Here is a 13,983-nt window from a genome sequence, read left to right as displayed (position 1 = left end):
TTTAAGACACTGTCCTGTGGGGAGGGGAGAGTCAGGAAGATTTTTCTGAAGGAGGTAATGTCTGAGCTCAATTTAGAAGAACGAATGGGAGCTTCCTTCTTCTAAGGAAGGACATGGTTAACATTTTTCAAGCATTAAGAAGGGTTGGTGAAGAAGTGGAACAATAGAAAAAGACAAAATCTAAGTGTTTTCTTCCTGTAGGAGTTGAAGAACATTAATTTGACCTTTGGTAAGTAGAAAGTCAGAAGGATTTTAAGCATGGGAGACATATCAAATGTTCTAGAAAGGTTTCTCTGAAAACAGCATAGAAAACATCAGACCCGGGAAACTTGCTTATGAAGTCATTGCAAGGATTGATCAGTTAGGATACAGCTCAGTTGTGTCTGACTCTTTGTGACCCCATGGGTAATCTCTGGGCAAGAATACTGGAGTGGGTTGCATGCCCTCCTCTAGGGGATCTTCCTGACCCATAGACTGAACCCAGGTCTCCTGCATTGCAGGCGGATTCTTTACCACCTGAGCCACCAGGGAAGTCCTAGGATATAGCAGTAGGCAGAATACGAATTTCAGGAAAGATGTCCCCACCTGAATCCCCAGAACCTGTGAATATGTTACCTTACATGGCAAAAGGGACTTGGCAGGTGTGATTAAGGTCAAAGAGAATGAGATAGGGAGATTATCTTGGATTATTTGGGTGGATCTAATCTAATTATATGATTCCCATAAAGAGGATGAATGAGTCATAGAGATTCAAAGTATGAGAAGAACTTGACCTGGGTCAGGAGCCAAGGAATGTGGGTGGCCTCCAGAAGCCGGGAATGGACCTCAGCCAACAACAACAAAAAATGGGAATTTCATTCTAACACCATAAGGAAATGGATCCTCCCTTAGAGCCTCTGGAAAGGAATTCAGTTCGATTGACACTTTGAGTTTATCCTGGTGAGACCACCCCCCACCCCCCCACCCCCCCGCCCACTACTGGACTTCTGACCAGAAATGTAAAACTGTAAAGTAATAGATGTATGTTGTTTTAAATTCCTAAATTGGTGTTAATTTGTTTTGGCAGTAATAGGAAATAATTATAGACGCTGAATGCTTAAACTAAGTGGATGGAAAGATGGATTCAACACTTACAAGGCCCTGGAGATTGATGGGATGTGGGGGCTGATGGAAGGAGATTAATCTAGGTCGATTTACAGGGTTTCTGGATTGGCAGGCTGTCTTTGGTGATGGAGGAAAGACATCACCAAGTGGAGGAAAGGACAAAGGCAGGTCCTTTTAGGATTAAAAAGGTTTACACACTCGCAGGCCTTCCCTACTCCTTAAAATCATTAGAAACAGTCTCCAAAAGTCCATGGGCGGTGATACTTGTTACCGCCTAGTGTTCTAGAAATGGATCTGCTCTGTGTTAGCTGCATGACTTTGGACAGAGCACAGAGCATCAGTAAAACTTCTACTGTGTGGGATAGGAGGAGCCCCATCTGCATGATTCCTGGGTCAGCCAGGACGTCGTGGTGTCTGTAACCTCAACCCAGTAACTTTCACCATTGCTTCATTTCAGTCTCCTTTGTCTCAAGCTGTGCCCTGGAGCAGCACTCTTCAGGGATACTTCTATTTAGATATAAAGATTCTTTAGTCTTTCTCTTTATCATTCCACACCCCTACTATGGCCTCTCATCCTTGGTCTTCACATGCTTTCTTTACCTCGTGCAGACCTGAATCTCTATTGACTTCCCCTCCTGCCAGCCTAACCTGAACAGCCAGCACCTCAGCCACTCACTGCTAATGCCTCTCATTGCTTTACTCCATCGTCCTTTCCTTCTCTTACTTGGCACATCTTTCTATCCAGTCCACATATTCGTATGTGCTACTTAAGAATCAAAGGATGTGAAAACTGATGCTCTGCAGATTCATGATCTCTGATGTTAAATCCTCAAGCAGGCTGGATTTTCTCCTGCATCAGTGATGGAAAGAAGGGAGTTGGATCTTTATCCCTTTCCTCAAGACATCTTTCACACCCCTAACCCTTCCTACACTTGATATACAATCTTACCTATTTCAAAGAAAATATACAGATCATCAATACAGAATTTTCTCTACTTAGCCCAGCTAACAAAGATGCTATTTACATCCACAATCACCTTGACTTCCTTTCCTCTGATCCCGGTGGATTAGAGCAAACCCATTCATCAGCTTTCAGGGTCCCTGAGGAGTCCTCCCTTCTATTTACAGAGGCTGTATTCTGTTGAATATCGATTCTCTTTTGTCGTCAACCTCTCAATTTCTATACTTTCCCCACAAAATATTTTTTTTTTAATGCTAAAATAATAAAATTTAAATAGCACCACGGATCCTACCAGCTTCTATCACGTCTTTACTAGGGCCATCTAGACCTGACAGTAGAAACAATGCGGAGTGGCCAGTGCCTCAGTGTTTCCCTTAAGGGACCTGGGAAGGAATCTACAATTCCAGGAAATGTGTGTCACTGTTGTCAAAGAACAACCAGCCGTACTTCTCTTGAATAAAGACCACCTTGCTCCATAGTGTGACGATATTTAGAAATTAACAAGATATTGACCTTTTCTATCTTACTTGGGCCAAAAGGTACTTGGATCATTTCTTTTTCAAACTAGTACTTTCATATTTCCATTTGGATTTATAAAAATAAAAACAAACAAACAAAAACAGTATCTAGGAAGCTCCTAATAACTAGTCCATCATTCAATGGCTAATTATATTTGAAATAATTATAGCTGTATCTGGAATAACTGAATCCTCTCAGATCACCTACACCCAAGAAAAGACCCCAAACCATATAAATCACATAGAGATAGCTGTAACTAGAGCTGCATGCCAGAAATACCTCTGTACATATCTTCTATTTTTACTTCTGCCCAGTTAAAGATAATAGTAACTAATATCACACAGTAGTAGGGTCTTAAAAAATCTTTTGACCCAGCTTTCTCTTGTACTCTTCATTTGCCTCAAGCCTCTACTCCACTTACTCAGTACCAGCCTCCTCTTTCAGAGTGGAAAGGAAATAACTATATGGCACTGTGAAATGTGCAATAAAAATGTATGCATTGGGAGGAGAGTGGAGATGATTCACATTCCTTGGGGGAATGGAGATTTCACAGAGATTCCATCCAACCAAGTTGAAAAGGATGAACTCAAGCTGATCAGGGAGAGAGAAGGGCGCTCCAGGCATCGTGGACAGAGAAGATATGCATATAATATTTCCTACAGGCTAAAAGCACTGAAGCAAGTCTTCATACCTATGGGCTATATACCTCAAATATAGCCCACAAAAATACCTATGTGGCCACTGTGCTTTAACTACAGTTTCATGGGAGTGTATTAGTAACATGCCAGATTCAAAACATGGCTACAACTTCACCATCCTTCAAGATGACTATCTGATTGTCTACTCCTTCAACTCTTTCCAGTTCTATTTCTTTTCAGAGCTTTATCATAACATGTCCTTAAAGTAACAGTATGAGTATGGTAGAGAACATTTTTCCTAATAGAAGTCAAGGTACAGATTGGGTAGGTTAGGACAACTGTTTGATATCACACCTAGTAGAAACTCAGAACAGTTTAACACAGCAGTCTCACAGGGGGCCCAAAGTAGAGCCTGTATCAGAAATAAAATATGGATGTGGCTTTTACCCAATGAATGGATTATAATTTAATATAATTATAATATAAAAACAAGGAACCCACAATGTTTTAAAGGCAATTTTACTAGACTGAACCATAAAGGACAGGAACAGTGCAAAATGTAAAGAGGTCTTTGTGTGCTCCAACTTTTCTAGTCAGGAAAACAGGGTGATGAAACTACCGTTAAAAACATGAGATTCTTTTTTAGAAAAAGAATGACTTCAGTTCAGTTCAGTCGTGTCCGATTCTTTGTGACCCCATGGACCACAGCACGTCAGGCTTCCCTGTCCATCACCAACTCCTGGAGCCTATTCAAAGTCATGTCCATCATGTCGGTGATGCCATCCAACAATCTCATCCTCTGTTGTCCCTTCTCCTCCCACCTTCAATCTTTCCCAGCATCAGGATATTTTCCAATGAGTTGGTTCTTCGCATCAGGTAGCCAAAGTATTGGATTTTCAGCTTCAGCATCAATCCTTCCAATGAATATTCAGGACTGATTTCCTTTAGGATGGACTGGTTGGATCTCCTTGCAGTCCAAGGGACTCTCAAGAGTCTTCTCCAACACCACAGTTCAAAACCATCAATTCTTTTGTGCTCAGCTTTCTTTATAGTCCAACTCTCATACTGGAAAAACCAAAGCTTTCACTAGACAGACCTTTCTTGGGAAAGTAATGTCTCTGCTTTTTAATATGCTGTCTAGGTTTGCCATGGCTTTTCTTCCAAGGAGCAAACATCTTTTAAATTTATGGCTGCAGTCACCATCTGCAGTGATTTTGGAGCCCCCCAAAATAAAGTCTGACACTGTTTCCACTGTTTCCCCATCTATTTGCCATGAAGTGATGGGACTGGATGCCATGATCTTAGTTTTCTTAATGTTGAGTTTTAAGCCAACTTTTTTACTCTCCTCTTTCACTTTCATCAAGAGGCTCTTCAATTCTTCTTTACCTTCTGCCATAAGGGTGGTGTCATCTGCATATTTGGTGGTGTCATCTGCATATGAGGTTATTGATATTTCTCCCAGCAATCTTGATTCCAGCTTGCTTCATCCAGCCTGGCATTTTGCATGATGTACTCTGCATAGAAGTTAAATAAGCAGGGTGACAATATACAGCCTTGATGTACTCCTTTCCCAATCTGAAACCAGTCTGTTGTTGCATGTCCCATTCTAACTGTTGCTTCTTGACCAGCATACAGATTTCTCAGGAGGCAGATCATCTCTTTCAGAATTTTCCACAGTTTATTATGATCCACATTCAAAGGCTCTGGTATAGTCAATAAAGCAGAAGTGGATGTTTTTCTGAAACTCGCTTTTTTGATGACCCAGAGGATGTTGGCAATTTGATCTCTGGTTCCTCTGCCTTTTCTAAAACAAGCTTGAATATCTGGAAGTCATGGTTCACATACTGTTGAAGCCTGGCTTGGAGAATTTTGAGCATTACTTTGCTAGCGTGTGAGATGAGTGCAATTGTGCAGTAGTTTTGAGCATTCTTTGGCATTGCCTTTCTTAGGGATTGGAATGAAAACTGACCTTTTCCAGTCCTGTGGCCACTGCCATTCTCCAAATTTGCTGGCATATTGAGTGCAGCACTTTCACAGTATCATCTTTTAAGATCTGAAGTAGCTCAACTGGAATTCCATCACCTCCACTAGCTTTGTTCAGAGTGATGCTTTCTAAGGCCCACTTGACTTCGCATTCCAGGATGTCTAGCTCCAGGTGAGTGATCAAACCATCGTGGTTATGTGGGTCATGATCTTTTTTGTATAGTTCTTCTGTGTATTCTTGCTTGCTGCTTCAAGATGCAGAGGAATAGGATGGGGAGACCACTTTCTCCCCCACAAATTCATCAAAAGATCATTTGAATGCTGAGCAACTTCCACAAAACAACTTCTGAACACTGGCGGAGGATATCAGGCACCCAGAAAGGCACCGCATTCTCTTCAAAAGGAGGTAGGACAAAATTTAAAAGACAAAAAGAGAGACAAAAGAGTTAGGGACAGAGACCTGTCCTGGGGAGGTGTCGTGAAGGAGAAGTTTCCATACGGTAGGAAACCCTCTCACAGGTAGGTCAGTGGGGAGTTTTGGAATCTCAGAGGGCAACATAACTGGGAGAGAAAACAAAACAAAACAAAACCACAGAATGCATGCCTAACTGCAACTGCAGAAAAGAGAACTTTCCCGTGAAAGGCTCTAACCTAAAAACCTAAGGCACAGCTGGCCTGCTCACAGAACAAAGGACTGAGTGGATACCAAAGGAGAGCCAGCTGGCTGCATACCAGCCTCTCCCTGCCCAGAGGCAAAGAGGCAGGCTTGCAGCAGCCAGAGCCAGAAGGCAAGGAGGGGCTGCTACAATCTCAGTCCCAGGGAAGGCATCTTCCACCAAACTGTGAGCAGGCTCCCAGCTTCTAACCACATCATCCTGAGATCATGTATGGTTGCCATCCACCAGAAGAGTCACAGCCTGAGATCAGCTCTCCAGAGGAGACATACAGCACACCTGAGATGGAAGCCAAGTGGCCAGGACCAGGGAGGTGATTGAGATGCAGGGTCCACGTGGGACAGTGTGCTTGCCAAGCTCCTGGTCACCTGAGCTGCTCAGCCCTGGAAAGGGTACAAAAGGCATGCCTAGCTCAGAGAGACTGATCCAGAACTATGGGTCAGGGGCTCTGGGTGCAGATCTGGGTATGGCATAAGCCCTCTTGGAGGAGGTCGCCATTAACCCCACCATATAACCACCAGAACTTACAAGGACTGGGGAAATACTCTTGGAGGGCACAAACAGAACTTTTTGAGTACCAGGACCCAGGAGAAAGAAGCAGTGACCCTCACAGGAAACTGACCCAGACTTGCCCGTGAGTGTCCAGGAGTATCCAGGGGAGGCGTGGGTCGGTGGTGGCCTGCTTCAGAGTCAGAGGCACCGAGTGCAGCAGTGTGTCCATGGGACCTTTTGAAGGAGGTCACTATTATCTTCATTACCTCCACCATCGTTTGGCCTCAGGTCAGGCAACAGGGAGAGAACACAGCCCCACCCATCAATAGAAAATTGGATTAAAGATTCACTGAACAGGGCTCCGCCCATCAGAACAAGACCCAGTTTCCCCCTCAGTCAGTGTCTCCCATCAAGAAGCTTCCACAAGCCTCTTATTCTTATCCATCAGAGGGCAGACAGAATGAAAACCACAATCACAGAAAACTAACCAAACTGATCACATGGACCACAGCCTTGTCTAGCTCAATGAAACTATGAACCATGTAGAGTTTTGACAAAATGTGGTCCACCGAAGAAAGAAATGGCAAACCACTTCAGTATTCTTGCCTTGAGAACCCCATGAGCAATATGAAAAGGCAAAAAGGTATGACATTGAAAGATGAACTCCCCAGGTCGTTAGGTGCCCAATATGCTAATGGAGAAGAGTGGAGAAATAACTCCAGAAAGAATGAAGAGAGATGGCCAAAGCAAAAACAGCACCCAGTTGTGGATGTGATGCGTGATGGAAGTAAAGTTCAATGCTGTAAAGAGCAATATTGCATAGGAACCTGGAATGTTAGGTCTATGAATCAAGGCAAATTGAAGTGGTCAAACAGGAGACTGCAAGAGTGAACATCGACATTTTAGGAATGAGTGAACTAAAATGGACTGGAATGGGTGAATTTAACTCAGATGACCATTATATCTACTACTGTGGGCAGGAATCCCTTAGAAGAAATGGAGTAGCCATCATAGTCAACAAGAGTCCAAAATATGGTACTTGGATGCAATCTCAAAAATGACAGAATGATCTCTGTTCATTTCTAAGGCAAACCATTCTATATCACTGTAATCCAAGTCTATGCCCCGACCAGTAGTGCTGAAGAAGCTGAAGTTGATCGTTCTATGAAGACTTACAGGACCTTCTAGAACACCCAAAAAAGATGTCCTTTTCATTATAGGGAACTAGAACGCAAAAGTAGGAAGTCAAAAGATACCTGGAGTAACAGGCAAATTTGGCCTTGGAGTACAGAATGAAGCAGGGCAAAGGCTAATAGGGTTTTGCCAAGAAAATGCACTGGTCATAGCAAACACCCTCTTCCAACAACACATGGACAGCACCAGATGGTCAACACCGAAATCAGATTATATTCTTTGCAGCCAAAGATGGAGAAGCTCTATATAGTCAGCAAAGACAAGACCGAGAGCTGACTGAGAGCCAAATTCAGACTTAAATTGAAGAAAGTAAGGAAAACCACTAGACCATTCAGGTATGCTCCTAAGTCGCTTTAGTCGTGTCCGACTCTGTGCGACTCCATAGACGGCCTCCCACCAGGCTCCCCCATCCCTGGGATTCTCCAGGCAAGAACACTGGAGTGGGTTGCCATTTCCTTCTCCAATGCATGAAAGTGAAAAGTGAAAGTGAAGTCACTTAGTCGTGTCCAACTCTTAGCGACCTCATGGAGTGTAGCTTACCAGGCTGCTCTGTCTCTGGGATTTTCCAGGCAAGAGTACTGGAGTAGGGTGTCATTGCCTAAATCAAATCCCTAATGATTATACAGTGAAAATGACAGATTCAAGGGATTAGATCGGATAGAGTACCTGAAGAACTATGGATGGAGATTCGTGACATTGTACAGGAGGCAGTGATCAAGATCATCCCCAAGAAAAAGAAATGCAAAAAGGCAAAATGGTTGTCTGATGAGGCATTACAAATAGCTGAGAAAAGAAGAGAAGCAAAAGGCAAAGGAGAAAAGGAAAGATATACAAATTTGAATGCAGAGTTCCTAAGAATAGCAAGGAGAGATAAGAAAGCCTGCCTCAGTAATCAATGCAAAGAAATAGAGGAAAACAATAGAATGGGAAAAGACTAGAGATCTCTTCAAGAAAATTAGAGATACCAAGGGAACATTTCATGCAAAGATGAGCAAAATAAAGGACAGAAAAGGTATGGACCTAACAGAAGCAAAAGATATTAAAGAGGTGGCAAGAATAACTAAGAGGAAGGAAATGGCAACCCACTCCAGAACTCTTGCCTGGAAAATTTCATGGATGGAGGAGCCTGGTAGGTTGCAGAGTCAGAAAAGACTGAGCAACTTCACCTTAGGGGGAAAAAAAAGCAGCCCAGAAGGTGGAGCCAAGAGCTCTGGAGAAATACTTGCAGGGGACAGGATTACTTGGTGACAGGTACCCACCTAAATTTCAGAATCCTTCTGGACCAGAGACATCATATGACTGTTACTTCTCACCTTTTAGAATGGGAGACAGCTACTCTCTCTGTCTCACCACTGTATGTTTCACAGGCAGGAGGCCTGTAACTTGCCTCATTACTTCATGGGGCTTTAAACTGAGAAGTACTAAACTTAAGGAAACTCGTGTATGGAAATACAGCTTTTCTTCACCAACACATACATGACTATTTCTGCTATCATGTTACCAAGCAGGGTTTAAAGGCATTTAGAAAAGTATTATCTCCTTCTTCCTTCCATGTTAGAGTCTTGCTTCACATGTATTCTTCCATACATATTTCTATGTCCCTATAATGCATACTAAAACTAAAGACTAAAAAAATCTGAAACATAGGATGTAACACCTTTTACTTTGAAATTTTTTTCTCACCAACTTTCTTCAGATGAACTGATACAATTCTAACAATTTTTTGAGCACAGAGAATATTCTGTTGTATGGATTACCAAAATTTATGCCACAATTTGCCCACGAATTAACATTTATATTTCTAGTTTTGCTCCACTAGATGTCTCAATAAACATCTGTATACATATATTTTTATGCATAGGTATTTTTATTGTAAAGGATAATCTCTCAAAAGATTGCTCAGTGAAAGTATGTTTTTCAGTCTTAATATATATCTACATGACTTTGTAGCAGTTTAGTTCTGCCAGCAATGTTTCACTGTGCTCACTTCCTTGCATCTTCACCAAACTGAAGCCACTGTTTTGACTTTATTCTAATTTGATGAACAGTGGTATCACACTGTTTTGTTTTGTTTTTTTAACATTCTTTGAACTTTTCATGAGGACGAACATATTGGTGCTTGGTGTTGTTATTTTCCCATTATTTATCATTTTAGGAGCATTAAATTTTCCCTATATACTATACTTCTTGTCTACCTGTTCTTTGGATTGTGGTCTCTTGCAATATAACATTTAAACTTTTTGTTTAGTAAAATATATCTTTCTGGGTTGTCAACACTGTTATGAAAAGATCACTGCCACTCTAATGTTGTATAAGCATTTTCTTTAAGTAAGAATATCTCTGTACTTTGTTCTGATCGTTGAGACCAGTTGGAGAAATTCTGCAATGGTTTTATAAAAAAAAATTTTTTTAAGGAGAAATTAATTGGGGCAAAACAAAGACAGCCAGAAAGGATGATAGAATTGACTGTCCCATGGTTCTACATTAAAACACACACACACACACACACCCACACACACACACACCCACACCCACAACCCTACATTTTAGAAAATGAGGCTCACAGTGTGATTAATTCTGCTATCATTACAAAGCCTCATTCTCAGAAAGCACACATTTTAAAAAATGTAATTTGTTGTATCCACTCCATTAGTGTGGATGAAATTTTACATATATGTACATCATTTTTTACTTAAGCATACATTCCAACTACCTTTATCATTTTATTCTCACCTTTTTTGCATAATGCTTACTCATTAAGTTAAAAAGACTATAGAAAAGGAACAATAGGGAATCTGGGAAAATTATGTAATTCTTCCTACATTAACCAAATACAAATACAGAAATTCTCCTATTTAAAATGTCACATATACTGAAATCAACTAAAGTGGCATAACTATTACTTAAAACAATAGCATGCTTAAAAAAAAGTCACTGCATGATTGTTTATTTAAAATATTATGACTCTGGATGTAAATACATATGGGCTTACATAATTTATTATTCATATAAACCCTTAATTAAAATGCTTAATTCTTCATCCACCATGTCTTTTTCCTAATAAGCATAATCATAAATTTTCTATCTCACTGAAAGTGTTTAAATTTAAAGCCTTTTGAATCTTGATTCATGAAGAAATTACTGAATAATAATTTAAGATTAACTACATCAAACAACAGTATCATTTCCAATGCCGTCACAGATTTCTCCATGGCAAATAGTCACATATCGTATTGCACAATTTATAGGTACAGGTTATTATGTGCACATAAACTCTCTACACAATAACAGTGTCTTCATCGCAACTTGCTTAACACATTTAAAATTATGAATTTACAAAATCTTAACAATATACTTTTAAAAGTATCCTGAGGATATTACAAAATTCATTTTACCAGCCCTTCATTTCTTTGCTTCATTTGACTCTTTAATTTCCAAGATAATAGTTGTCCATATTTTGTTACATAAAAATGTTCTATTAATGTTCCTATTAACAAAATATATTTAAGCTAAGTAGTATATAGTTGTTGCTTAAACACTTAGTCCCGTTTGCCTCCAGTCTCCTTGGTTAAAATCAAGTATTATCAAGTTTTCTATAATTCTGAATCAGAAAAGGTGTAGCACAAAACAGACAGAAATAGGGTTAGCACATTTAAGTTAAAAGCATTGTGCATTTTTAATATTTTGGTCATACTTTTATAATAAAATAATATATTTTGGCAAAAAAATAATAAAATATAAGGTTTAGTTTATTATCTATTAATGGTAGATCTGGCAGGTATTTTACATTTGTAAATACTATCTATTTAATTTGACTTTTCACATTTGTTTCTAAAAACACTGCTGTAAGTTTTTCAGAACTTTGAGACTAAAAGCACCTAAAAATAAGAAATAAAATAAAATTTAAGTAAAATGTATGGTGCCCAAAAATCCTTTGACAAATTTATAACCTAAGTGTCTCATATATGCCACCACAGAAACATTATTGACTGCTAAGTCTAATCTGACTCAATGAAATCTTAATAATCTTGGAAGTTTTCCTGAAATTTATTTGAAGATTATGAGAATTCAAAATTAAAAAAAAAAAAAGATGAAAAAAACCTGTTGCAAAAAAAAGTTGTTATTCTGGTGGCAGTGCTGTTATGGCACAAAAACAAATAAAAAGACTTGCAGTTTTCTCTTATACACACACACACACACAGTTCACATAGGATGTGTAAGATACATTACATATATACACACACACCACACACACACACAACTTGGGCTCCAGAGGGAAAACTGATGAAAACTTTACATAAGGAGCCATTTGACTCATTTATCACTAAACCCCAATGACAGTGTTAATGGAGATATTCATTATTTTTTGACTCTTGCCCAAATATCATTATATCATTAATTAAGAGAGGAGTCTGAGATGTGAAAGTCTGAAAAAGGAAGTGAGAATGTGGTGAATTAAGTGATGACTGAGGTGCAACTGCCTTTACATAAAAGGTATTTTTACTGTCAAACAAATTCATGCAGAGGTGTCTGCAGAAGAACTTTTCAACCAAACAAAACTCCTTTAACACTATGATATACTCACTATAACATACTATAAATATGTATTTTTACAGCATTACTTACACATTCTACTTTAGGCAATGTAGTCTAATTCTGAATGACCTTGTTAATTTTTAAGGCATCAGTGCATCAAGGGCAAAGCTCCATAAAATAAATATGAAAACAAGAAAGCATTAGCTTATTTGTGGTATAGAGAATGATCACGGTACATTATATGTGTTGGCCACTTCAAGGAATAGGTAATAAATTATACATCTTATTGTTAAAATGTTACAGCATAAATTTCACATCATTTTTCAACACTTCATTTAATGGGCTAAACTGATCCGGTAGTATTCTCATTTTCATTGTTCCATCAGCTCCACATGAAAAAATGTGATTTGCAGGCCCCGTCTCAATTTGCATCACTCCGGTTCCAATATTTCTGAAAATGGATTGCCGAGCATGTTCATTGATAAAGGTGTGAAGAAGACTAAAGGTAGAGAGACTCCAAATCTGAAATTACATCAAGGACAAAATAAAAATTGGGGTTGATGATTACCTTAAAAATCCAAGCAAAAGATTTAGGCCTGTCTTTGTGTACAAATAAGAAATTTCTAAAACAAAAACAGAGAAAAATCTGTGTAGGCCTACAGTTACAACATTTTCATTCTTGTATAGAGTGTTGCAATATTCTAAATCTTGTTGATATTATTACATTCTTCAAAAGTTAATCCAGTAAGACAGGTAAGTATTTTAAACCCTTCATTAGAGATGAGAAAGCTTAGATACAAGAAGGTTAGGTATGCAATGCAACAGAAACTTGTAATATTGTAGGAACTTCAATGAAGATTTTCTCTCTCAGCAAAGATTCTGCTGTGTACCTATATAAGTAGGGTAATTTTTCTCCATAATGCACAGTATCCACCAGGGAATCAGAACCACTGGAAAGAGGAAAGTGCCAAACACCCAGAGGCCTTCAGATCAGGCAAAACTATATTCCAGTGGCAAGATAAATTATTACAATTTTCTGATGTTTAGACATCTCATTAAAAAATTTTTTTTTCTTTCTTTTCCTGGAGAAATTCATTAATTCACACTACTCTAGACATGAGTGTTAAAACTGTAACTCCTGAATACAACCTGGTATATTATGAAATCTTTTAACTTGATTAAATAATCAAACCCAGAATGAAAATACATACTAAAGAACTAATCTAACATTTAGCACAACTTATTCTAAACTGAGGAAAGTTCAAATAAGAAATTAGCTTCAAACAAACGAAAAAGAATTTTGTATGAAAACTGGTATATACATTTGATTTTAAGAAACACCTTTTTGAAATTCTACAATTCTAGTTAATTTTTTTCTGGCTGAGAATTATGAAAACAGTATGGAAGTCCTAACAAAATAAACTAGTCCAACTTATTTGTACTAAGTAGTCTCACTAGCATTCAGGTATGACCTAAATCAAATCCCTTATGATTATACAGTGGAAGTGAGAAATAGATTTAAGGGCCTAGATCTGATAGATAGAGTGCCTGATGAAATATGGAATGAGGTTTGTGACACTGTACAGGAGACAGGGATCAAGACCGTCCCCGTGGAAAAGAAATGCAAAAAAGCAAAATGGCTGTCTGTGGAGGCCTTACAAATAGCTGTGAAAATAAGAGAAGCGAAAAGCAAAGGAACAAAGGAAAGATATAAGCATCTGAATGCAGAGTTCCAAAGAATAGCAAGAGGAGATAAGAAAGCCTTCTTCAGTGGTCAATGCAAAGAAATAGAGGAAAACAACAGAATGGGAAAGACTAGAGATCTCTTCAAGAAAATTAGAGATACCAAGGGAACATTTCATGCAAAGATGAGCAAAATAAA

At 38.9% G+C, this 13,983-nt stretch overlaps 1 protein-coding gene across 5 annotated transcripts in view; it reads right to left on the bottom strand.

Annotated features, from left to right (window-relative positions):
- Positions 1–10,496: 10,496 nt before the first annotated feature.
- The window catches only part of DMXL1 (Dmx-like 1), a 126,632-nt gene continuing 123,145 nt past the window's right edge, over positions 10,497–13,983 (bottom strand). For all 5 annotated transcript variants that reach the window (XM_010846597.1, XM_010846598.1, XM_010846599.1 and 2 more), the window contains one exon: positions 10,497–12,623. In XM_010846597.1, the coding sequence (XP_010844899.1) occupies positions 12,399–12,623 (225 nt within the window). In that variant the 3' untranslated portion in view covers positions 10,497–12,398. The remainder of the gene's footprint in view (positions 12,624–13,983) is intronic.

This window comes from Bison bison, unplaced genomic scaffold (genome assembly GCF_000754665.1).
Source record: "Bison bison bison isolate TAMUID 2011002044 unplaced genomic scaffold, Bison_UMD1.0 scf7180017864238, whole genome shotgun sequence".
Classification (NCBI taxonomy): Eukaryota; Metazoa; Chordata; class Mammalia; order Artiodactyla; family Bovidae; genus Bison; species Bison bison.
This window is presented reverse-complemented; position numbering and strand designations above follow the sequence as displayed.